General features: G+C 37.3%; 1 protein-coding gene across 1 annotated transcript; it reads right to left on the reverse strand.

Moving 5' to 3' along the window:
- Positions 1-516: 516 nt before the first annotated feature.
- Positions 517-27643, reverse strand: LOC134657583 (uncharacterized). Its single transcript, XM_063513159.1, has 5 exons — positions 27539-27643; positions 16940-17100; positions 10567-10766; positions 7982-8196; positions 517-655 (listed from the first exon to the last, which is right to left on the reverse strand). The coding sequence occupies exons 1-5, from the start codon at positions 27596-27598 to the stop codon at positions 635-637; spliced, it is 657 nt and encodes a 218-aa protein (XP_063369229.1). The 5' UTR covers positions 27599-27643; the 3' UTR covers positions 517-634.

The raw sequence follows: 27643 nt of genomic DNA on the forward strand, positions 1-27643 counted from the left end.
ATGTTAGGGATTAGCAAGGTTGGGGGTTTAAATGAAGCATACAATAGCAATCGATTCATTTAATTCAATATATAATAAATAATTGTTAGTACATTATTAATAAATTATTAATATAAGAACAAATACCTAGTTTGTTTCATAAATGCGAAATAAGCTCTTGTACAAGTTAGTACAGTTTAATAAATTAGTGTTATTTACATTTATATAATTGTGTACTTAAATATAATTATCGAGTTTTCAAAATACATATCGAACATAACATCATTTTGGTTTATAACTGTACTAACTTAGTTTTTTTTACTCGATTCTGATTCGACTATTAGTTTAGAAAGAAATTTATCTGTAGCTTTAACCCTTTGAACGCCACGTGTATCGTGTGCGGCGCGTTAATGTGAACCTAGTCGGAATGCACAAAGGTGGATAATCGGCTGTAGCCGCGCGCGTCAATTGACGTCTTTGGCGGTAAAAGGGTAAAATTCTTACATTTCCGTTCTGCGTTGATGTTTTATCTTTTTTTTTCTATATATATACAGGCTGTTACTGTTCGATGTGTATTCCCTTATTTTTGGTATTTTGACAAGGATGAGGTAAGCTCCGTTCACCGCCTCCGTCAGGTCTAATGCACCACCGTGACTTAGTCCTTTTTGATGATAGCCTGGAAAGTGTTTGAACTTTTATTCTTTAAAATCTAATAAAATTTTATAAAATTTTGTGATTTTATTTTGGTAATTTTAAAACATGTTGATGGCAGCGTAAAGTATGACTCACGTTAGACAGGGCCGTGTCGGGGCCGGAGCGTCCGACGCTTACGGTACTTTTCTATGACAGATGACAGCTTAGGTGGTCACGTGATGCTTTCCATAGAAAACGAAGCGCCGGCAGCTCCGGCGCGGACACGGCCAGTTCTAACGTGAGTCATCCTTAAAGGTGACATTCGGATGGCAACTACAGTTACATTACTGCTGCGGCTTTAACGCGCTGTATCTGCCATTTTCGCTGATAAAATTAGTGACGGATTAAATGTCATAATTTCGGCAGTAATACCGCGCTGAACGTCACCCTTTTCATCAAGGAATTTAACAAATACTTTAAGAAAGATCAAAATATATTACATCGATGTTGAACAAAGTAAATTAGAAATACTGGAGACATAACAAGATAATTTAGCTTTGAACAATACAAAGTCACTTTTCTTTTGGAAATAGGTACCTACCACTTCATCCATGTTCCATGAAACAAACATAATTAATTTTACAAAGGACCGAATGAAATACCTACATGATTAAATCAACTAATATTTTGCGAATAAAACTAGAACTACATTTCAAACAAATATTAATAAATTAAAGATCGTTTTCAGCCAACTCTTTCTTTTGTAAATTAAATAAATTGGTTCTGTTATTTGCTCATTGATACAGAATAAAAAACAAGTCTAATAAGGAGTCTGGGTATTCCCAGGGTACTCTCTTGTAAAAATAAATTATGTTTTAGGGACCGACAGTGTACCTACGGAATGAATACTAGCTTATATAAAATACCGTTTCATATTTGGTGTAAGTAACAAAGCCGAGAAACTTATTACTTATATACTTGCTTATACTATATAAGTACTTGGAAAAAGGTATCTTCGTATAATATTCTTTATAAAGTCTGGCCAGTAAAAAACGAAAGTATGTCATACAAAAACCTGTAAAACGAGACTTGAATTAGAAATAGAAACTGTAAATGTGTTCAACTAACACATATGGCCCGATTCGGATTTTGAAATACACATCTGTTAGATATCTTTTAGACGTCGCCAAGATACGATAACGATATGTTTAAGATCTAACCTGTCAAATTTGACATTTTCGCGATTCTGGAGATACTCTTGAACGATTTCCACAAGATATGACTTAGAGATCCAATTCACATCTAATAGATATCTAACTCTATCTAACGTAAAAGTGACATTGGTTGCCCGAATTGCGCTGCAAAAGAGAACTAGTTGAAATCTAAACTATAACGTATCTAGAATGGATCTAGTACGTGTCGTCTCTTGTGAATATCTTGAAGTTCGAATACGGCAGTTAGCTCGGGTATAACATCTGCTACCCAAGAATTATATTCAATATTTAATATAATTATGTGCCCGATTATATCGCCTTACTTCCATGGATATTCAGGCACGTACGATGTACGTGGGGAGATTTTCACGACTTATAATTTACCCATAACCATGCATAAATGCTATAAATAAGTGAGTAATAAGTTGAAATGGTTTATCGATGAACAAGTGCTCGAATTACAAGATTTCTCTCTTAAGAGCCCATCAACGTGCACACTAGCGCCACTGCTAAATAATCGTGATTATTTAAGTTAAAAATTAATTAAAAATTAAAAAAACACGACTGCAGTTTAAAAGCGAACTGAAAAGCTAGAAATAATTTTTAGTTATGTTAGGTACTCAACTTAATGAATGTAAAATAGAATATAAGTGTTCAGTCAGGGTCATAAACAGCAATCGGAAAAGTTTAGGCTCATTTAGGATCGTGACTGTACCTGCATATTTTATTTCGATTGCAGTCGGGGACCTTGATATATTGAAATTTTTCCATTCACAGGTCCCCGACTGCAATCGAAATAAAATATGCAGGTACAGTCACGATCCTAAATGAGCCTAAACTTTTCCGATTGCTGTTTATGACCCTGACTGAACACTTATATTCTATTTTACATTCATTAAGTTGAGTACCTAACATAACTAAAAATTATTTCTAGCTTTTCAGTTCGCTTTTAAACTGCAGTCGTGTTTTTTTAATTTTTAATTAATTTATTTTATTTTATACATTTTAGTGACCATTTAAACCAACCACATTTTTTATGATTTAAGACAATTTAGTTGCTTCAAGGAGATTTCATCACATTGATCTTTGATATGTGAGCATAAAACGTGCTTAAAAACCTAACTAGGTCTGGTCTGACCCAAAAACCAGACGTATTGAAAAGTGCTATATGGCTTAATATCTCTGCAACTACATAATTATTTCCTATTAGTTGGCTTTCGGCCTTCGCAATTAAGATACTTGGGGAAGCTGCAGAAAGCGTGCATCTTTCTTACGCTCCAGGCCTTCGGCCCTACGCGAAGCTCGGCCTTCGGCCTTCGCAATTAAGATACTTGGGGAAGCTGCAGAAAGCGTGCATCTTTCTTACGCTCCAGGCCTTCGGCCCTACGCGAAGCTCGGCCTTGGGCCTTCGCAATTAAGATACTTGGGGAAGCTGCAGAAAGCGTGCAGTTTTCTTACGCTCCGGGCCTTCGGCCCTACGCGAAACTCGGCCTTCGGCCTTCGCAATTAAGATACTTGGGGAAGCTGCAGAAAGCGTGCAGCTTTCTTACGTTCCGGGCCTTCGGCCCTACGCGAAGCTCGGCCTTCGGCCTTCGCAATTAAGATACTTGGGGAAGCTGCAGAAAACGTGCACCTTTCTTACGCCCCGGGCTTTCGGCCCTACGCGAAGCTCGGCCTTCGGCCTTCGCAATTAAGATACTTTGCGGAAGCTGCAGAAAGCGTGCACCTTTCTTACGGTCCGGGCCTTCGGCCCTGCGCGAAGCTCGGCCTTCGGCCTTCGCAATTAAGATACTTGGGGAACCTGCAGAAAGCGTGCACCTTTCATACGCTCCGGGTCTTCGGCCCTACGCGAAGCTCGGCCTTCGACCTTCACAAATAAAAAACTTGGGGAAGCTGCAGAATGCGTGCACCTTTCTTACGCTTCGGGCCTTCCGCCCTACGCGAAGCTCGGCCTTCAGCCTTCGCAATTAAGATACTTGGGGAAGCTAAAGAAAGCATGCACCTTTCTTACGCTCCAGGCCTTCGGCCTTCGGAATTAAGATACTTGGGGAAGCTGCAGAAAGCGTGCACCGTTCTTACGCTCCGGGCCTTCGGCCCTACGCGAAGCTCGGCCTTCGCCCTTCGCAATTAAGATACTTGGGGAAGCTGCATAAAGCGTGCACCTTTCTTACGCTCCGGGCCTTCGGCCCTACGCGAAGCTCGGCCTTCGGCCTTCGCAATTAGGATACTTGGGGGAAGTTACAGGAAGCACGCACCTGCCTTACGCTTCGGACCGTCGGCCCTATGCGGAGTTCGGCCTTCGGCCTTCGTAATTAAAATACTCGGGGGAGTTGCAGGAAGAGCCCATCTGTCTTTTAAGTTTTACTTACGTACGTACTACGTACGGACACAGCTATAGGTACTACAGAATGAGAGATGAATATCATTATCTCATTCTAACAAATAGCTTTGTCCCTATTTACGTAAGTAAAACTTACAAGTGTATCTCGGGCTTTATATAAAAAATACGTATAAAAATATACGGTTATAATGACACTTTGTTCCGTCGGTGCAGAGTTGTATCTGAAGACGGACTCTACAATCTCAGACTCTCTTCAAAGAACTTATTTACACTTTTCTATTCCCTTAGCGCAATTTAGAACATATTGGCTTGGTTTCAAAACAAGTAAAATATGATTAATATAATTTTTTTTTATGATCAGCGGTCAAACCACATCCTTTTAATATCCCAACAATAGGATAATATTTGGTTTTATGAGATTGGCTTTTCTTAATATATTTTGTTAATTCTTACTTTCTTAAAATTGGACTTAAACCCTCATATTGTACATATATTATTGATCGTCTTTCAAAGCGCTTCATTTTGATGCCCTACTCGATGGGTTTGCAAGATATTTTTTTCTTAAGGTTGCGTAATATGGCGTATTAAGTCCGCCATATTGATTTTGTAATGACGTCACATAGCCTATGTCACCCGGGATGACGTAAGGATTCTAATGATATATCATACATCTAAATCGGTTAAGGCATTCTGAAGTTATCGTGGAATAAAGAAACTCACATACATATATACATACAAACATGAACGCTGAAAACAATACACTCTTTTTTTTGGGCAGTCGTGTAAAAAAGGGGGCCGCTACGTACTGTATCTTGTATTAAAGTACCTTTTGAATACATCAAACTAGTTTCTATGTTGCTGGATTCGTCAATATATGCGTCCAAAGTTAAAATAGCCGTTTTTGTTTTGAGTTTATAGATTGAAGAATGCAGCAACATAGAAACTAGTTTTATGTATTCAAAAGGTACTTTAATACAAGATACTCGTACAATACAGTACGTAGCGGCCCCCTTTTTAAATATCTTTTGTTAAATTAAAAGAATCACGATTATTTAGCAGTGGCGCTAGTGTGCACGTTGATGGGCTCTTAAGATTGAGATCATGAAGAGGCAGTAAATACATGTGAGTGCTATAATTATACGATACTTATAATACAAGAGAAATATCTTGATATTACCAGAGAGAAAATATGTAACCTTGAAAGTCCTCACTCCATACATGGCTATCCTTAATAATAAGTTGTATAGGTAGTTATATTGTTGCGGCACCCTAGGTTAGGTATTTTATAATCTCTCTTCTTCTTCCTCGCGTTGTCCCGGCATTTTGCCACGGCTCATGGGAGCCTGGGGTCCGCTTGACAACTAATCCCAGTAATTGGCGTGGGCACTAGTTTTTACGAAAGCGACTGCCATCTGACCTTCCAACCCAGAGGGTAAACTAGGCCCGTATTGGGATGAGTCCGGTTTCCTCACGATGTTTTCCTTCACCGAAAAGCGACTGGTAAATATCAAATGATATTTCGTACATAAGTTCCGAAAAACTCATTGGTACGAGCCGGGGTTCGAACCCGCGACCTCCGGATTGCAAGTCGCACGCTCTTACCGGCTACCGCTAGGCCACCAGCGCTTCAGTTAGGTTTTTTATAATGTGTTTTTATATTTTAATTTTATATGCATGTTGTAAAAATCCTAATCTAAGAAGAAAAATTAATAAAGGAAACATAGTTATAGGAGGTATGGTAAAGAATATCATTAATAGGTTTTTAAACTCGCACAAAACCTAATATTTAAATAAATAAATGAATTCCCGCTAATGGGTTATTTATCCATGTATTAATAGAGTGAGCATTCTAAGCTTACTTATTTCTCTATGGTATTAAATAAATTAATTTGGTTGTTTTTAAAATAACACATCGGCTACCGAATTTGGGTGCAAACATGAAAGCGGCTGTAACGTATATTGGTTCATTTTGAAAAGGGTTTTCGCTACGTAAACATCTGAATAGTCAACGTCTTGCCTGTGTGTTGTTGTGTTTAGACTTAAATAATATCTGGGAGACCGAGCAAAGCTCGGAAAACATATAAAAACTCGAAAATGCGCGTTTTCCTAGAGATAAGACCAAGCTAGATCGATTTTTCGCCCCCGAAAATCCCCATTTAGCAAATTTCAACGAAATCGTTATAGCCGTTTCCCTGAAATATATACATATAAATATATGTATAAATAAATATACAAGAATTGCTCGTTTAAAGGTATAAGATTAAAGGTGCAATAGCCATCAAATTCCTTCTTATTAATTAAATAATCATTCATTCATTCAGTCATTAATTCATTCATTTATTTATTAAGTCATTCATTCATTTATTTGATATCTGTAGCGTAGCTAAATAATAGTCAGTAGAAATTTTAGTAAATGATAATTTGTACATAAAATACCAACAAGGAGTCAAAAAACTGGTGGCCTAGCGGTAAGAGCGTGCGACTTGCAATCCGGAGGTCGCGGGTTCGCACCCCGGCTCGTACCAATGAGTTTTTCGGAACTTATGTACGATATATATTATCATTTGATATTTACCAGTCGCTTTTCGGTCAAGGAAAACATCGTGAGGAAACCGGACTAATCCCAATACGGGCCTAGTTTACCCTCTGGGTTGGAAGGTCCTAGTAGAAGGAACTAGTGCCCACGCCAATTACTGGGATTAGTTGCCAAGCGGACCCCAGGCTCCCATGAGCCGTGGCAAAATGCCGGGACAACGCGAGGAAGAAGAAAAAGGAGTCAAAAACTTTCCATTTACGATGGCGAAGGAATAAGAAATTAGATGCAGACGGATATATATTATCAGAATACCAGGTAAAGTAAAAGAAAGATGAACGTAATTGGGGGCTATTCATAAATTACGTCATTTCAAATTAAGAGGGGGGGGGGTTTGGACATCGGATGATGATTGATGGTAGCATGACGTAGGAGGAAACGGGGTCATTCGAAGCATGATTCGAAGCAAAAATTATCAAAAATAGATGACGTAATTTATGAACAGCCCCTTGGTTGTTACAAGAATTCCAAACAAACCTTTCATCAAGGCACTGCAATATTATAAGAGAAGTAAAAATTATTGTGAAGTCGTAATGAAAAGCAAAAACCTCAAGATTAGTCATACCTGTGAACCCATCTATGGATCATAATAAACCCTTCATAAGGCATAAGCATAAGGGTGTCAAGTAAAAGCAAAATTCAACCCTATCACTTTGCAATAACGTTCAAAATCAGGAGGAAAATTATTATCTGCCTTAAAAAGGCTTAAAAGCATGTAGGTAAAGAAAGAATGCTAAGCACGAAGAATTTCGTACACTGACCCGTCTATTCCCATCTCTATCGCAGACGCGTAATTATATTGCTGTCCCGCTCATAAAGCCGGCGGTCAATACCACTGTGCGAGCGGGACAGCAATATGATTATGCGCGTGCGATAGAGGTAGGAACAGGCGCCGAAAATCGTATTTCGTCAATTGCGGTCATTTTTCTCTGTCACTCTAATTACGTCTTAATGAGAGTAAAAGAGAAAGATCCCCGCAATTTGCGAATTTCGGTTTTCGCTGTAAGCCCCCAGAGTACGCAATTATTCGTCGCTTAGCTTGCTTAGGGCCACTTGCTGGTGCTTGCTGGTCCCACTAACCCAAGGTTAACCGGTTAAACCGATAACCCACTGTCAAATTGTACTCGTAACCATGTTAACTCCAGGTTTAACTGGTTAACACGCGGCTAGTGGGATGGTGCAAGTCGCGCTTAATTGATGAATCTAGTTATTTTTTATCACCTGAGGAGAGAACAGTTTCTTAAGCCCAATGATGGTAGCCAGCAGCAGCGCGATCTTCGAGATGAGGAGGGCCTTCCCGACCATCAGGGTCAGACCCTTGAAGGTCAGGGCGCCGAGCAGACCGAACTTCATGGCCGCCGCGGCGAGAAACGGGCCCATATTCTTGTTGCGGCTGCGGCCGCTCTCGAAGACCTTAGGGGACTTGAGGGCTACGCCTGGAATAATAGAAAACAATATTATTAAATTGGTGTGATAATTGTTTTTATCGCCAAAGTATACAACAGATGGCACTAGCGTGTCAGCACTGTATCAGTACGTAGCTTCAATACCTACTGTATGGCACCTGTATGGAATCTCAGATAGAACCATAGAGAAATATAAGTAAAGAAAGAGTGGTAACTCCGTACATCAGTTTTCTTACCAAAACGTGAGTTATTTCGTAGTCGACATCTAACGTCAAGTAGTGGAACTATCAGTACCGCTACATGACACGATGTCACAAGTTTCGCTACTGACGAAAAATTAGCTACTAAAACAATTTCCAAGTAATATTATAAGCAGAACGCGTTGAAAATAGAATTCCGGTGCATCTGCTTATAATGTTAGCTTAAAATTGTTGAGTTTTAGTTTGCCGCTACATCTATTGTCAACTAACATATCCTTGGTACAATGCCTCAAGGGCCTATTTTAGATTTAAGCTAGTTTTTATTTTCTGTATATATCTTGTTTGTAAATAAATCACATACTAGCAGAACTGATAATGTACGCTACTTGACAGACAGATTTCGCATTTATAATATGACTGTATTTGAGTATGGATATGAAATACCTTGACTGTAACTTTCATCAGAGTTTGCAACTTCCGACTAGAAGCTTCTAACTAGTAGGCTGTTGTTGTGTTTACTAACTAACTTGACTAACTTTCACTATACTTCAATCCTTAGACACAACATCAACCTCGAGAGAGAGAACTCGGTAGAAGTTCCTTCTTCGTACAGTGTAATTGTAGGTACTTATTTATCCTCCTGAGACCCAGAAGCAGTAGTTTTGTTATTTAATTAAGAAATTTATTTATTTAATTATTAGTTACTTTATTATAATTCATAATATATAGCAGAATATGTTCCAAAATTTGTACGACTTAGGTCTTAGGAAGATAGTGTACAAATAAAAACGGTTTGATACACCTTCTAGAACAAATGCTACGGCGCATTAACATTCGGTATAAATTAGACAAGCTATACTCTTTCGATAATTTTGCTCCCAGAATACTAAATTTACTTTAAAAGTAAACTATTGAAACGAAGGTTTTATGAAGCCACAGAACTATAACTAAACACAATGAACCAGATAAATGAAATGAGTTAAAATTAAATTTTTATAACAGATTTCGCGGTAGGTATATCTAGAATGAGCGCAGTTTACAACTATTTTCAAGTTTGATGATGGTGAAGGCCTAAATATTCGAGTACACATTCACCCATCGAAATTGGTTAATTTATGGCTTCAGTAATTTCACTCAGCAAATGAAAATCCATATTCATTGGAAATCGACTATGACTGGAAATAAATGAACGAGAAGAGGTATTGCAAGGATTCTACGGCGTTATTCGTAAACGTCTGCTAAGTTAATCAGCTAATGATCATCGTTTGTCCCTCTCTATGGCATAACGACAGATAGGGACAAGCGATGATCATCAACTGATTAAGTTGGCAGCCGTTTATGAATAAATACGACGTCACTATGGTGCTATGGTAGGCTTTCAAAGGTGGTTTTTATAAAAAAAACCGGCCAAGTGCGAGTCGGACTCGCATTCCAAGGGTTCCGTACATTAAGTCCGACTAACGGATGACTGTACATTTCTAATAGGGTTTCCTGTCATCTATAGGTAAAGAACTATTTTTTATGTATATTTTTCAAAATTTTAGACCCAATAGACATTATTTGGCTATTTTCTTAAATAACTTCTAACCTATGTAAGTATATTAAAATTATAAAAAAAATATATATATTTAATTTGGGGTTTACATGTCCGTCTTTGGGTCACTAATTTACATGTGTGCACCAAATTTCAGCTTAATTCCGAGAAAATAGGCTGTGACAGACGGACAGACAGACGCACGTGTGATCCTATAAGGGCTCCGTTTTTTTAGGGTTCCGTACCCAAAGGGTAAAAATGGGACCCTATTACTAAGACTCCGCTGTCCGTCCGTCCGTCCGTCCCTCCGTCCGTCCGTCCGTCTGTCACCAGGCTGTATCTCACGAACCGTGATAGCTAGACAGTTGAAATTTTCACAGATGATGTATTTCTGTTGCCGCTATAACAACAAATAAGTACTAATAAAAACAGAATAAAATAAAGATTTAAGCGGGGCTCCCATACAACAAACGTGATTTTTGACCGAAGTTAAGCAACCTCGGGCGGGGTCAGTACTTGGATGGGTGACCGTTTCATGGCTTGTTTTTTTTTGCTTTTTTTTGCTCTATTTTTTGTTGATGGTGCGGAACCCTCCATGCGCGAGTCCGACTCTTGGCCGGTTTTTTTCCTTTTCAGGTACTGACAAGCCTTGAAATATGAACTCACCGACTCCTAAGCTGCCGTCTTTCTCCTGAGCCCCGGACACGACAAGGTCCGCGTTCTCCAGCAGCCTGTACCGGAGGGACCTCGTGGTAGCGAATTTCCACAGCTTGTCCATGATGAGCTGCTGCGCCTGGTCCTCCAGGGAGGTGCCGGCGCGGGCCAGGGTCTCCGACTTCACTGGCGCGTCAGCTGCCGCTCCGTTGCTGGAAAAGAAAATCAAGTTTTTTTATTTTTTCTACTCCCGTACTTTTATTTGTCATTTAAGGGGTCGTGCACACACCTTTAAACCCCTACCTTATAGTTGTCAAGACAAGTCTTTAGTCTATTCCCCAAAAAAAGTATTTGTGCATGCAGCATCTTTTTGGCACTTTTTCGATACTTCGTGTAATGACCACTTAAAAAATATTGAATGAAATACATTGTTGCCAACCTTATTTTAAATGTCATCTCTGACAAATATGTGAACCATAGACATGTTTTTTTAATTTCATTCATTCTTTTTCCGCCCGTACCCTCCATTTTTGCTACTTCTAGAATGAAAAATATTTGTTAAATTTACAATATTATTTCAAAGTAAGTGCTTGGTCGACGACCAATCAACACCTTTTCTACGACCAATGGTCGTAGGAAAGGTATACTACGTAGCTCGAGCTCTAGTAATTATTGCCTAAATTCGTCCAAGCTAAACCCTTCACGTTTTTGCAAGTAATGTATTTCTTTGCACAAAAACCATGAATCAACAACCTAACTGGTTATAATTTGGTGAAAAAACGGTAAACTTTTAACGAAGCAGAAAACAAATTGCCCTTGTATCGCCACCCTTCGAAAACTCCTAAATTTCATTTTTTATAGATCAAATTTGGACTTTAACAGTACAAAATACGGTTGATTTTTGGTGGACGTGATGGTAATGAATAAGTAGTTAGGGAAAAATGACTGGCATGTTCTTCTTAAAATGTAACTGAAAGTTTTAATACACACTCGGTCTTAATATAAAATAAGTGAAAAATACTGTCTTGGTTAACCAACTCAGAATTTGAGTATAATTTAGTAGCACCCAGGTAACGAAGGAGGGGAAATATTATTAAAAAAAATCTTTTATAAGCATTTAAAATTGAACAATTTGTATTTGTACTTTGGTTGTGATAGGTTTTCGGCGTTTGAGTAAATAGTTAACTATTTATTTACAATCTATATTATTTACAATATTTACATATACTTCATCAATTTTCGACGAAACCTAATGTTCTATAAATATTATTGGACATTATTATTAGGAAATTACCTTTAAATGTTCCATTCTGTACATTTTAAAGGGTTAATCACAGTTACTGCGTTTTGAATTCATCACTAAACCACAAAGCGACGTTTCAGAATTTCTACATCAGCAAACATCAAGCTGAATTCTGAATTGGTTACATGAACATTGAACATAGGTAAGTCGAATTATTTATTAATGCAAAATAATTACTTACTCAATATTCATAAGACAGGCAAAATCCACAAAGCAATACGCATATTCATCAAATTTTGTTAAGCTACTACGAAAACTGAAAAGTCTTGGATTGAATCCCAAAGGGGTAAAAAGAGATTGATAGTGGACAAAAATATAAACGTCTGAAGGGCTAAGATGGCTGGCTCGTTATCATTTGTCACCAATCACCATGCCTGTCACATTCTAACAAGTTTCATCATCATCATCATATCAGCCCTTTATCGCCCACTGCTGAGCATAGGCCTCTCTTCTAGTACGCCACTTGTCCCGGTCCTGAGCTAATCTCATCCAGAAGTGACCCGCAATCTTCCGGATGTTGTCCACCCAACGAGCCAACGGACGCCAGGCGCTTCTTTCATCCGAAAACGGCCACCATTCTGTTAACATTTTAGTCCACCGGCCGTCACTCTGCCTAGCAACATGTCCTGCCCCTGCCCTAACAAGTATGCGATTGCGAAAGTGACGCATGAAATGACAGGTGATAAAAACGCGACCATGATACCGCTGCTGGATAAATTGAAACATTTAATTTATAAACCTTTTTGAAGTTTCTTACAGAAATACAATCGATAGAATTACCTACTACTGCAGTATTTTGGCGAGATATTACTGCCGACTGATTTTTGACATCAAAATCGCACCTCAATAACTGCAGCAGAAACGCTGGTGCGGTCTGAATCCGAACGATAAGTATCTTAGTGTAAGGCCTGAGTGGACGCTCGAGTTGGGCGTGCAGCGGGGCGGGGCGTGCGGCGTGCATGTGAAACAAATGCAAACGTATAGTAGCGGCCTTAGTGCACGCTGCTCAAATCACTTGGGAGCTCGACGCCCCGCCTAACGCTCCGCCTCAGGCCTTACACTTAGAGCCACCCCACTCTAGCGTCTTTTGAGCGTCGGCGTCTTGTCCGCGCTATGGAAAATAACGTCGCTGCGCAGTTGCGCCAACGTCGCGTCGAGCAGCAGCCACAGAGTTAACTAGACGCCGACGCTCGGAAGACGCTAGGGTGGGGTGGCACTTAAGACTGGCTCTTGAAAACGATCGACTTGGCAAGCGATTGTATGATACTCTACGATTCAAAGCGAAGCATAATACAAGTAGAAATCAGTTAAGCGGGAAATTCCTGCTTTGAAATGTGGTCTTACAACTTGTCTGCTTTTGTATTAGTGTACAAGGGTTTCCAGGTGGGTACCTTAACTTATAATAGGGTAGTTTTACATCTTACATATGTACCTTATGTTCTAACAAAGCTCATGAGAATAGTGAATATACCTACCCGCCATTCTCTTACCTAACTACCGAAAGAGGTATTGCTATAGAAACGTAGATGTAACATAATATCGTCAGGTGACAAGCAAAAGTCACTAATAGTACCACCACAAGCTCATAGCCATAGTGAACCATATTAGTACGAAAAGAAGGTTGATTTTTATTTAAATATTTTATAGTATCTAAATAATTAGTGACTTTTGCTTGTCACCAGACGATATTTGTTTTTGAAAATGTGTTTAGATGATTTTTATCTGACATCTCTTTTGCACAATTTTTACATCTTTATTACAAGATAAATAGTATTGAAATTACTAACAACAAATGAAATGAATTAGAAACAATTTAAAGAGTTTATTGGATTCTGTTGCTGCCATTTATAGTGACTTTTAAATAATTCCATTATCATGTTGTAAAGCTGTACATAATGTTACGATTGATCATTACTGCACTAAAATGTCTGTTTGTATGTTACCTCTTTGCGCTTAAACCGCTGAACCGATTTAGATGAAATTTTGTATGGAGATAGTTTGACGCCCGGGGATTAACATAGGGTAGTCAATAATAATGATTATTTCAACCAGACAAAGTTGCTCGCAGAAACTTGTGGTAAATAATAATTTATATTCAGCTGCCGTTCGCGGTCACAAACGACATGATTCATATGGATTCCGATATAATTCGTAGAATACGCCATTTTGTGGTATACGTATTGATATTTCGTGTCCAAAATTTAATATTGCAAAAGGATAATCCATTGGATTGGTTAAATGCTAATATTTACATAGGTATTATAGATCTCTAAAATCAATCATGCGAAATAATCATAAGTACTGGTAAATTTTTATTAAATTTTCAATATCAGATCATTTCATTTTTCTCACGTTATTACGCTTATCATCTCTTCGTGTATTTTTAAGGCTATAAAGTAAAACGTTTTTGAGAATTAAAACGACAAAAAATAAGCTTAAGATTGAAATAAATTTACATTTTCTCAAAACGTACGATATAATAACCATTGTGTAATAAAATAGAATCACAGGTGAAAATTAGGTATATACTTTGTTTGGCATAGACATTTTTCGTGATTATTAGGGTTCTGTACCCAAAGGGTAAAAAACGGGACCATTACTAAGACTTCGCTGTCCGTCCGTCCGTCTGTCACCAGGCTGTATCTCATAAACCGCGATAGCTAGACAGTTGAAATTTTCACAAATGATATATCTCTATTGCCACTGTAACAACAAATACTAAAAATAAAATAAAATAAATATTTAAGGGGGGCTCCCATACAACAAACACGATTTTTTTGTTCTATTTTTTGTTGATGGTGCGGAACCCTCCGTGCGCGAGTCCGACTCGCACTTGGCCGGTTTTTTACTGTAAGTAAGTATAACTATTGGTAAATATCAATTTTTTATCAATTTCAAATATTTACCAGTTTCATCACATATAATTTCTGTTGACCATAAATTCAGTGGTTACGTTAAATTATTAATGCAAAAATCTCGAGACACTAATGGGAAATTGATTTTAATGAACACAGTCTGAATTTGGATAATTTTGTTGTCATAATATGTAAATCCGGAAGGGTATGTGTTGTGTTTATGGTTCTCAATAGACTTCCACTCTCGATCAGCGATAACCCAGTTTTCCGGAGGTATTGTGTACCGTCTACGTCAATAATATGTATCCAATATTGCACTCTATTCCATTGTAATAAGATGGAAACGTGTGCATATATTTATGATGTTTTTCTGACAAGATTGATGGTCCCACACAAAGGTCGGGGTTCATTAACAGGGAACAAATAGCATGTTGCTGAAAGGCTGTTCTACTCATTGTTGAAGAATGTGTGTTGTAATTAACATGTTCAAATAATAAACTATACAATTTGGGGTCCCTTTGTTTCCCATAAAGTTGTAAGTCATAATGTATTGATTATCATATTATCATCACTACATAGTATAAAACAAAGTCGCTTCCCTGTCTGCCTGTCTGTCTGTATGCTTAGATCTTTAAAACTACGCAACGGATTTAGATGCGGTTTTTAATAGATAGAGTGATTCAAGAGGAAGGTTTATGTATAATTTGTTAAACCGTACGAAGCCGGGGCGGGTCGCTGGTTCGTTATAAAACTGAAACCGTTAACTTTTCAGGATTTTCGTCAGGTTATCCTATAGATGGGTTAGGTTAGGTTTGTTTTATGGCAATCCTGAAAAGTGACGCGTTTCTGAACCAAATAAATCATGACTAATAACGATAATAATGCGGGCCAACAAAAACTGTTGTGGGTTAAAAGTGAAACTTTTCACCGGACACATTTTGGCGCTAGAACGTAGAAAGAAAAGTTATGGACACTTACAACTCTACTTGAAAAGTAAAAGTGCACTTGTGGCCTTATCTAGCAATAAGGCCAAAAGTTTGGTTTTGTGTTTAGGTAATTGACTTTTGATTATTCGTCGCATAACAATTGATTGTCCTAATGTAATGTTACCTACGCATAAAACTCTTTTCGCGTAATTTTTCTCCAGCTGAAAGTATTTTCGAAAATATTTTGCATAGGTTGTGTAGAATAGGGTAGGTTAGGTTAGGTTTGTTTTATAATTTTTCAGAAATGTTAACAGTTTCAGCACAGTAACAATTATGCGAAATGAGTTTTATGCGTAACATTACATTAGGACAATCAATTAATATGCGACCCAATATAGACCCTTTTCATTTCGACTAATAGAAAAGCGTACTTTTAATTTTAATTTAGTGTATGGTGCATGCTAATTGCTATTAGCAAACAAACTTAATTTCGTATGCCCTTGGGTACGACATTTCTGTTTTTACCATCATATGCAATATCATGTTGTGTACACCTATCATCGACAAATAATGATGTTGTATTTGTATTTGACTTTCGTAGTGTGGAACAAGTTTGCTCACCTCTCATCAACAATCATGACGTCATCGCTGTGTATTTGACTTTCGTAGTGTGGAACAAGTTTGCTCACCTCTCATCAACAATCATGACGTCATCGCTGTGTATTTGACTTTCGTAGTGTGGAACAAGTTTGCTCACCTCTCATTAACAATCATGACGTCATCGCTGTGTATTTGACTTTCGTAGTGTGGAACAAGTTTGCTCACCTCTCATCAACAATCATGACGTCATCGCTGTGTATTTGACTTTCGTAGTGTGGAACAAGTTTGCTCACCTCTCATTAACAATCATGACGTCATCGCTGTGTATTTGACTTTCGTAGTGTGGAACAAGTTTGCTCACCTCTCATCAACAATCATGACGTCATCGCTGTGTATTTGACTTTCGTAGTGTGGAACAAGTTTGCTCACCTCTCATCAACAATCATGACGTCATCGCTGTGTATTTGACTTTCGTAGTGTGGAACAAGTTTGCTCACCTCTCATTAACAATCATGACGTCATCGCTGTGTATTTGACTTTCGTAGTGTGGAACAAGTTTGCTCACCTCTTGTCAACAATCATAACGTCATCGCCGTGTATTTGACTTTCGTAGTGTGGAACAAGTTTGCTCACCTCTCATCAACAATCATGACGTCATCGCTGTGTATTTGACTTTCGTAGTGTGGAACAAGTTTGCTCACCTCTCGTCAACAATCATGACGTCATCACTGAGCTGGATGGAGGCCGTCCGCAGCATGCGGTCGACGTAGCCTACCAGCTCTATAGCGATACAGGACGAAGGCTCCCGCGCACCGCATTTGTGGCTCAGCCCGCGTTTCAGGGATTCTTCTGTTGGCTCTGCCTGAAATATATAAATAATAAAAATAAATGAAAATTCCTTATTTCAGACCAAAAGCGATCCGATAATGAAGAAATGAATTGATTTAACTGTCACTCTAAGAGGCGGTTTCTAATAACACGATTTCCTATTGTATTAAATTAAATTATTAATTATTAAATAAATATAAGGGAACAATCTTACACAATCTATATCAACCTAGTCCCACTGTAAGCTCAATAAGGCTTAAATATTGTGAGTACTAGTCGACGATTATACAATACATTTTGTTTTCTTCCTCGCGTTGTCCAGGCATTTTGCCACAGTTCATGGGAGCCATGGGGTCCGCTTGGCAACTAATCCCAGGAATTGGCGTGGGTACTCGTTTTTACGAATGCAACTGTCATCTGTCCTTCTAACTCAGAGGGTAAACTAGCTATTGGAATTAGTCTGGTTTCCTCACGATAATTTCTTCCACCGATATAATATATTAGATAAATACTTATACATATAAAACATCCATAAGTAAGAAACAAATATATGAGATAAACATACATAAATGCTCATACCAGGATTCGAACCCGGGACCCCCTTTGTAGGCAGAGTCCGTATTGTTTTGATCTGTATATCATACGACCTTGACACTGCTCGCACCGCATCTCACACACACCAATAAATGCGAGCGAAATACCGAACGCGACTTACTCGCATCACCTGCGCGCGCGAAGACCAATCAATGTGAGCGGTTGACAAGGTCGTATTATCAAAATAAGATCATAAACCTTTCAAAAATTAACCTTAGAATAAATTTAAAAGTTTAAAATTACTATCTTGAGTGAGACTTGAACTCACGGACTCTGGATCAAAAAAATCTAAGAAAAAAAAGATGTCTCTTAAAAAAAATTATCAGTCGAAATTGGTCTCCTTGTCAGAGGTCAGATGAATGAAGAAATATTTGAAGAATATTTATAGAAGACGAATTTCCTTTAAATTTCGTGACAGGAACGAGGCGATTTCAAATTAAAGGGGTAAATTAAAGAGTTAATTAAAATGACGAATTCCATTTTACTCAATAAGGAAATTTCAGCTTGTGTAAGTTAATTAACATTTAATAATAGAAGGATTTCAAATTAAAGTTCTAAAGCATTTTACTTTTGTATTTTACTAGGTATTTGAAGGTTAATAAAATATTACGTAAACCTAATTAATTAATTTATTTAAACTTTATTGCACAAAATATATACAACAATGTACAAGTGGCGGACTTAATGCCAAATGGCATTCTCTACCAGTCAACCATAGGGCCAATCAGATACCTTCAATTGGTGCAGAGAGAGAAAATATATTGAGTGAGTTAAATAAAGCAAACTATACTTGTAAATTACATAAATAAATAAAATACACATATATAAACTACCACATATTTATAAAATACATAGGTACTATAATTAATATAATAATGATGGATATTATTCGAACTCTTGCTTTAGCAAATGCTTACGTAACAGCCGCTTGAAAGAAAACTTACTAGTAGCTTGTCTAATATTCATATTATTTAGAAGGCGGATTAAACGATTTCCACAAAGACGTTTGTAATCCTTGTAAGCTGATATTATCTTTTGATCTTAAGGGATTTGCTGCTCAAGTTAATAAATAATTATGCAAATTCAAAATATTTCTAAAGTAGAAATGCTGCTAATATTCGTTAATCTTATTATTTTGTATTTTTTTATATTTCGTATATGATCGTGTTGCATTAATCATATAGAATTATGGAATATATATTGTAGGTATAAGTATAAAAAAATACCTGTTTTTTCTGTGATGTAAATTATTAAATATTTATTATATTTTAAGAAAATATTGATTTACGTCGTTAAAACAAGTTCTATGGACGTGAAATTCCTAATGGAATTTCGTATAAAATAAGGTAAAAGTATTTTTTACATTGTGAAATAATGATGTAATATAATATCATGTTTTAATTAAACAGCAGTATTATTATAGAGTAGAACCACGATCCCTTTGAATATTTTAATATGAGATCTCTTGTTTCATGCCGCACAGTGGATCGAAATATGTCGTATTTACGCTAAATTATCATTAATATACCGTTAATGTATTGAAAATAAAAAAATAAAACACTAAGAAAAACGTTGTTTTTTTACTGAATTTTGACTGGACTATAAAAAAACGGGCACCTACCGAGATAAGCTGTTTACTATTTTCTACTGTTTTTAAGTAGGAGAATAATATTCCAAAGGTTAGAAAGCGGGATCGGTAACGGTTTTCTTATAATAAGATACCTATTTTTCAGTTTCATACAAAAATAAAAAACGATTTTATTTTTTTCTGCTTTAAATAAGCCTTATTTTGAAATTTTTATGTAACATTTTTTGTTACTTACACCATTTTCAACCGAAAATCATTTTTTTAAATAGGGTTTAAAAAAAATGCGAATGTCCACTTTTTAGTCATTTCGATCCACTTGCACTGTGTGCCGTGACGCTAAAGAAAATAATAAACGTAGGCATTCATGTGACTGTTTGTTGCGAGCTAGAGCTTTGTCACTGCCATATCAAAGAATCGCTATCAAATTGGAAACGGAATTTTTCTGCTTGCTACCTATATAATATTTATGTGGGTCGTAGTATACGTTACTGTGATGACTTTTTTTTATTTTTCATGCATAACGTTGCGAGTCGAGACAACATAACGTCGGGTGAGAATAATTTTGTGCCATACGCCACTTACATTGGTTTATATGAGAGTGAAAAGATGCAAAAACAATTGAAGGGATGTTTACAAAAACAACATAACTGCTTAGAGCGGTTGACACTTTTTTAAGAACATTGTTAATCGTTTCAGATGTCAACCAGTGTAGTCAGTTATTCGAAAAGTTTTACATTTAGGCAATATTGAACTTATTTATCATTTTGGCATATATGTGTTTCTAGTACCATACAAATATTGGGAATATAGTGGTAATCATGAAATAAAAACAGTTTCATGATGACCCCACAGTCAAACTCATTGTTGAGTTTTGCGGGGCTATGATTATAGTTAAGAATATCACTGTACTTTATTAATTAAATAAATAATAATAATAATAAGCGCACCGGGCCGTGCTCGTTGACATCACCATCCCTCATGATGAGAATCTCGTGAAAGCCGAGAAGGACAAGTCCAGTAAGTACCTAGACTTGGCTCACGAGATAACCGCCATGTGGGATGTTGATTCGACGATCATTGTCCCGATAGTTGTTTCAGCGAACGGTCTAATAGCGAAGAGTCTCGACCAACATCTTGAGAGACTCTCGCTAGGTGGTTGGATCAAGGGCCAGATGCAGAAGGCGGTGATCTTGGACACGGCGCGGATAGTCCGCCGGTTCCTCTCTCTGCGGCCCTGACCACCGGTAGCTTGGGCCTTGCCCCGCTGCCGGCGGCACCCTAGGTTAGGTTTTTTTATAATGTGTTTATATGTATTTTTTATTGTTTTGTAAGTGTTTTTATATTTTACTTTTATATTCATATTGTAAAAAACCCTAACTTAGAGAAGATAAATAAATAAAGGAATAATAATAATAATTGCCATATCCGTTGTTGATGAGTAAATGTTAAACGTACAATGTATATGATATGCCACGAAAGTTTGGATATGTCACACTTTTGTGATAATTTTCTGTTAACATAGTGACCAAAAATTACGTATCCTATATTAAAATGCGTATATGGCTCAACATTTAAAAAAAACATATTTCAAAAACTGATTAGTGTCAATTATAGCATATTTTTTTGTTATTGGAGTCATCAAATAAAACCGGCCAAGTGCGAGTTGGACTCGCGCACGGAGGGTTCCGCACCATCAACAAAAAATAGAGCAAAACAAGCAAAAAAACGGTCACCCATCCAAGTACTGACCCCGCCCGACGTTGCTTAACTTCGGTCAAAAATCACGTTTGTTGTATGGGAGCCCCACTTAAATCTTTATTTTATTCTGTTTTTAGTATTTGTTGTTATAGCGGCAACAGAAATACATCATCTGTGAAAATTTCAACTGTCTATCACGGTTCGTGAGATACAGCCTGGTGACAGACGGACGGACGGACGGACGGACGGACGGACGGACGGACAGCGGAGTCTTAGTAATAGGGTCCCGTTTTTACCCTTTGGGTACGGAACCCTAAAAACGATTTTGCTCATAAATGGATATGGGAACGTATTCTCAGCCGGCGATAAAGTTGTGTGGCAAAGGCATATAACGATTTAGGGATTTATCCCTTACTATCAAAAACTTATGCTTGGTCATAACAGAAGCCTAATCTAACGATCACGAACAAAAAGGCAAGTTCTGACCGTGACTCTTAAGAGGGCACTAAATAACTCAAAATTTAAGTTTTTATATAAAAAATATACTCGTGTTAATAAAAAGCAAATGACGTGAAAAAAATTATTGCATAAACTTAACTATATTTGCAAGTTCAGATTTCAACCAAAACCTTAGAAGCCTAAAGATTGTTTGATAGAAAAAAAAATCACGAAAATTTGTCTACTTTTAATTTATTTTCAATTGTACAGGTATCGTTACTCTGAATACCATGGCAGTATAGTGGTCTGTTACTATAAAATTGCTAGTGCGATAATGCCTTTAAGTAAACAGAAGTAGGTACCTATAGGTAATTTTTTTTTTGAGTAATCGAGATAAAAGATATAAACCCACGCAACGGCTAAATCCTTACATCGCGTGACTTATCATAAATATATTTTGTCACATTCTAATTTCTTGGCTATTCACCCCCTCTTAAACCAAAATCTATCAAATATTATAACATCATCAGTTACCTAAGTTTAATGGATAAAGGGCGTTTTGTTTTAAGGGAAAAAGATGCCCTGGATAGAGCTAGCGCTGTCATTAGTTACAGCGCTGAGTCAGCTGATCACAGACTAATAACATGTTCCAGATTTCATAGTTTATTTTACACCAAAGCCTTTTTGAAGAAAATAAAAAAGTATTTGAAAATATATATCTTTATTTATGAATTATTTTAGTCAACAAACTTTCGAATCAAAATCACAACACAAATTCAAATTCTACATAAACATGAATTCAAAAACGAGAAGTAAGTTTTCCTTTAGTGGAAAAACCTGGCACCTATATGGCTCACCAGTTTGGCACTGACATTTACGCTATCATCGAGAACGTAATTTACTTTCTATGCATTTCGCTCGTACTTGCATATTAGTGCGAGCGAGATGTATAGAAAGTAAATTACGTTCTCGATAGCGTATATGTCAATTTTGACACTGTCAGTGACTCATGGTACGGGCTCTTGTACCGGACGGACTATATTGCGACTACAAGGTTGCAAGTTGTTTCCCATTTTGGATAATCGTTTATTAGCTGTGCGCAGCTTGACCCAATAAAAAAGGCCAGTCAAGTTGAAATTGGTGATATTACAGTTTCCTAAAACAGTCATTTGATTAATGATCCAAATTACAACGCGGGTTTTCGTGTATATAGTTTTCGTATGAGGGATGAAATATTAACCCTTAGGGCCCGATTCCGATTTTGAACTAGACATCTACTAGATATCTATTAGACATCACCAAGATATGTCAGTGTCAAACAAGTGTCAAAAGTGACGTGTTTGTTTGAAGAAACATCACTATTGACACTTGTTTGACACTGACATATCCAATCCATATCGTTTCAATGTCTAGTATTTGATGTATCTTAAAGCTCGAATATGGCTGTACACTATTATACCTAGTTGTATTAATATTAACTTCACTTCAGTTAACGGAAATAGTTGCTCATGAAATACTCGTAAAAACTGGTTTCCACAGTTTTATACCAATACTGATATTAACACACACACACTTTGTAACACTGATGTTACATTAGTAAAACCTCCCTTAACAGAATCCTTCCTACTGGCTACTGCCGAGAAGCCACTTCAAACTTATGTCATATCAAATTTATATCTAAATGATGTCATTTTGTTCGCATTCACTTGAGTGTTTCGCTCGCGTTTTAATTTCAGTACCATTTCTACTACCTTGTCACAGTTACAGTCGAGTCGAAAGTCGCTACACTCACACTATTATTGTCACTGTGACGAGGTACGAATACTGAAATGAAATTCCTTGACCGCACGAGCGCAATGCACGCGCGAATGACAACTTATTGACATCATTTCTATATCATTTTGCTGTCAAGTGTACATTTTGTCTCCTAGTTCAATCGTGGAAATAGAAAATTACGCTTCAAAATACGCGATTCTAATACAAGCGCAATTGTAACTTGTAATACAAGCGGCACTTTTTGACAGCTTTTGTTAGTAAGGGACTTCCACTTGTATTACAAGTTACAAGCTTTTGAGAAACGGGCGCCAGGTCCACATCGTAGTAAAAGATGAGTACCTGCCTACAGTCGGTGCCAAAAATAAATTAGCATTTTCCGCCGTATTGCAAAGCAGTAAGGTGCAAAATATCTTTGACATTTCGTACAAAACGCGACACTAAAATCCCGCTGTTGACCGTTTTCCCAGCGCCCCCAGTGAAGCATGAACCGACTTTCCTCGGCACCCGACACTTAGACGAGCGCGTTAATTACACGAGTTAATAGGTCAGGGAAATGAGAGTGTGATTGTCAATTGTCAAGGTAACGTTGATACTGAGATTAACACACTTTACTCTTTCTCACTCACACTTTGACACTTTTTCACTTTACTCTTAAGAAAGGTTTTCTTGCTTTGTGTATAGAGATACGGTCTCAACAATTCTTAAGGGGCCCACTGATTAACAGTCCGCCGGCCGGTATCGGCCTGTCAGTTAGAAGAAAAATTTGACAGTTCCGAACAACTGACAGGCCGATATCGTCCGGCGGACTGGTAATTAGTGGGCCACTTTAGAGGTATCTGTGTGGCTACCACCAGTTTGGCACTGACATAAACGCCATCGAGAACGTAATTTACTTTCTATGCATCTCGCCCGTTTTCCATAACATTATAATACTGATTGTAATTAGTCCCAATAATCAATTACAACATCGATTTATTGTACGTAATATGAAGGAAAAATTATCACAATATATCTCAAATCGCAATTACAGTTATGCCAATCATGGCACTTATGAAAAACCTCTCCGAGCGAGAACTGCTCCGTCAGTTATTGAAGAAACTAGATGGATCGGTCCGCATTATTCCCTCGTTAAGATTACAGACCAATAAATAACAATGACTATCAAATACTATGTAAAGTACTGTGAACAATGGCTTGTTTCTCGTTATTGGTCGAATTTATACAATCATGAGTCATATTCGGTACGATTCAACTCGTGTATTCAGACCGAAGTGAAAATTGAGAACGAACTAATGTTTCTACGATAAATTAAATTTATACGCGATTAAGAACGAATAAAAAGCGCTGGTGGCCTAGTGGTAGGTAACAGCGTGCGACTTGCAATCCGGAGGTCGCGGGTTAAAAGCTTGTGTACGAAATATCATTGATAACCAGTCGCTTTTTGGTGAAGGAAAACATCGTGAGGAAACCGGACTAATCCCAATAAGGTCTTGTTTCCCCTCTGGGTAGGAAGGTCAGATGGCATTCGCTTTCGTAAATGTTAGTACCCACGCCAATTCCTCGGATTAGTTGCCAAGCGGACCCTAGGCTTCCATGAGCCGTGGCAAAATGCCGAGACAAAGCGAGGAAGATTACGATGACGCTATAAGAGCGATCCATGTAGTATGTACGAAGTACATATTAGCATTTTGACCTTTGCTTTATATCGTAGCACTATTTAGTGCGCTACGGTGCTACGCAGAGATTACTGGATCTTACAAAATATGCGGAAGTTATACCATTCTCATGTAACTTTACTCTAGGCCCGCGATTTCTTCAAACAATAACGTCACTTTTGACACTGACATATCTAATCCATAATCGTATCGAGACGTAATATTTGACGTATCTTAAAGATAGAGTCGGGCCTTATGTCCATGGTTAGGCGGTTGTAGTCTGGGAATTATATAGTACTAGCGACCCGCCCCGGTTTCGCACGGGTTAACAAATAATACATAAACCTTCCTCTTGAATTACTCTATCTATTAAAACAAAACCGCATCAAAATTCGTTGCGTAGTTTTAAAGATTTAAGCATACATAGGGACAGACAGACAGCGGGAAGCGACTTTTTTTTATACTATGTAGTGTTTTTGTTACTAAATGTACACCGGTAAAAGGGTCCATTAAGACTTTATCCGAAAAATTATTGGTGTAGGATTGAAGAGAACTTTAAGGCCCATCATCGTACGGATGGACACTTCGATCAAAACGAACTCTTAATTTCAGATACACGCGGAATTTTAATTAGAATAAAATAGTTTATATAACACACAGAGAATAGACATTTCACCAAAATAACATAGTGAAAATAAAGTGTCACGAAATGGCCCCATCGCAGCATGTTGCTGGCGACTTCCAGCGCTGATCTTCCGATGAGACCATCAAGTGAGAAATAATCACGGAAGGTACACATGGAATAATGATGAAGTGAGTAAGTGATTTTACAAGTCTATTATATTTACATGTCTCTGGTTACAATATAATCTAGCTCAGATGAAGACCACAGGTGCTCATAACAGAACGCACTAACAATACGAGTTCTTGAAGAATCTTTATCCGTTTTTACTTCTAATCTCCGTGTAATCAACGTCAAAGATATCTGAACACGTTTGCACCTTAACACATTGTAATAAGGAGCGAATCGTGTACATATATTTGACGTTACAGTCGTCTCAATCCATGCATAGAATGTATCACGCTATTTTGCGGTATTCCTTAACGATCTGATTAAGAAACATTGTAACTGTGATTTTAACAATTCGTGAAATTACGAGATTCCTTGTGATGATGTTTCTCCGGAAAATTAGTAGAAATGAGATTTTAGCTGTCATTGTTGAAATGTAACGGTTTACTCTTGTTAGAAATGTTCCAATTAGCGGGATATGTATCGGGCATCATTATGATTACATGATGGTATGTCAGTTATTACAGACGACCGCTCTGGCCTAATATTAGTGGGTAGTGACTCTGCCTGTGAAGCCGATAGTCCTGGGTTTGAATCTCGGTAAGGGCATTTATTTGTGCGATGAACACAAATATTTGTTCATCAGTCATGGGTATTTTCTACATATTTAATTAAGTATGTATTTATCTATACACGTATGTATATGGTCACCTAGCAGCCATAGTACAAGCTTTGCTTAGTTTGGGTCTAGTCTAGGTTGATCTGTGTAAGATGTCCCCTGATATTTAATTATTTATTATTATTTATATTTTATTATTTTGTACGGCTACCACAAAGTTTGTCACAGACATATTCGTTAGCGTGTGCGTAACTTACTTTCTATGCATCTCGCTCGTATATTAGTGCGAGCGATAATATATGTAAAGATCTTTTGAGGCTGACACATTTTATGTTTATGTAAATACTAAGAGCCTATAAGTGACATATAGGGTGACAATCTATTGTGCCTAACTTATTAATGTTTTGTTGTAACAAACGAGTAAATTTAGTTATTTACTACATAACTAATGTAAACACTTATTTTAAAAATGTTATCTAAAATTAACAGTACACGTGTGCCGCCCAAGCAATTACTTACCTTCTGTAAACAATTATTTTGGTACTTCAAAGTCTCCAGGTAAAGTTTAATTTACTGTGGAAATGCTTAAATTAATTAATTTTCATTTTCCACCTCGTAAACCAATATTAGAAGTATCTTGTAGATACAGTAAAACTCTTACTTACAGGTCTTTCATAAAACGACACTAATTTAACCGAAACAAAACGTATTATCTTCAAAACTTTGTCCTTTGGTTGTGTAAATACGCAAACGTTGTTTTAAAATTATCAACAATGTTCTTATTAAGGTCAGGTGGGGTAAGCAAACATACTTTATTTTTCTCGGAGTAAGAGAAATGCCAAATTTCTTGTGTGTAGGTTAAGTAGGTTTCAAGTTGTGAAGGGGTCAAAAGTAGCTCGAAATGGTTCGTGTAATATTACACACGGTTGCTGCGTCGCCTTTTTCTTTGAACTTGGCTGGACACGCTACCCTGTGTCTAGATCGTATGAGAAAAGTCCTTCTACGTCAATATTTTTAAAGTTAATTTTATTTATGAATTAGCTTTATTTTTAGTATTATCATTTAATTTAGTTTTTTAAATCTTTAAGTAGGTATCTCTAACTATTTATTTTCCCTACAAGTGTCCACCTTCCCCCATAGTTCCTCTTACCCCATCTGACCTTAGTAAAAAATCTTCAATATTTTTTGGGCCACCCTCTACATAAAACATAAATTTTCACCGTTCGGGCGTTACGATTGTCACAGATCACGCACACTAGACCGTCGATTTCATCATGTTCACTGAGATACTTCAAAACACAGAAACCTCCTCACCTCATTCTTCTCACTCCTCACGATCCCGACAAGGAGGATGGTCACCAGAATCGCCTTCATTGCTCACTTCACAACACAGTGCACGCACGGAAGGTTGGCACGGAG

The sequence above is a fragment of the Cydia amplana genome, chromosome 20 (assembly GCF_948474715.1).
Source record: "Cydia amplana chromosome 20, ilCydAmpl1.1, whole genome shotgun sequence".
Classification (NCBI taxonomy): domain Eukaryota; kingdom Metazoa; phylum Arthropoda; class Insecta; order Lepidoptera; family Tortricidae; genus Cydia; species Cydia amplana.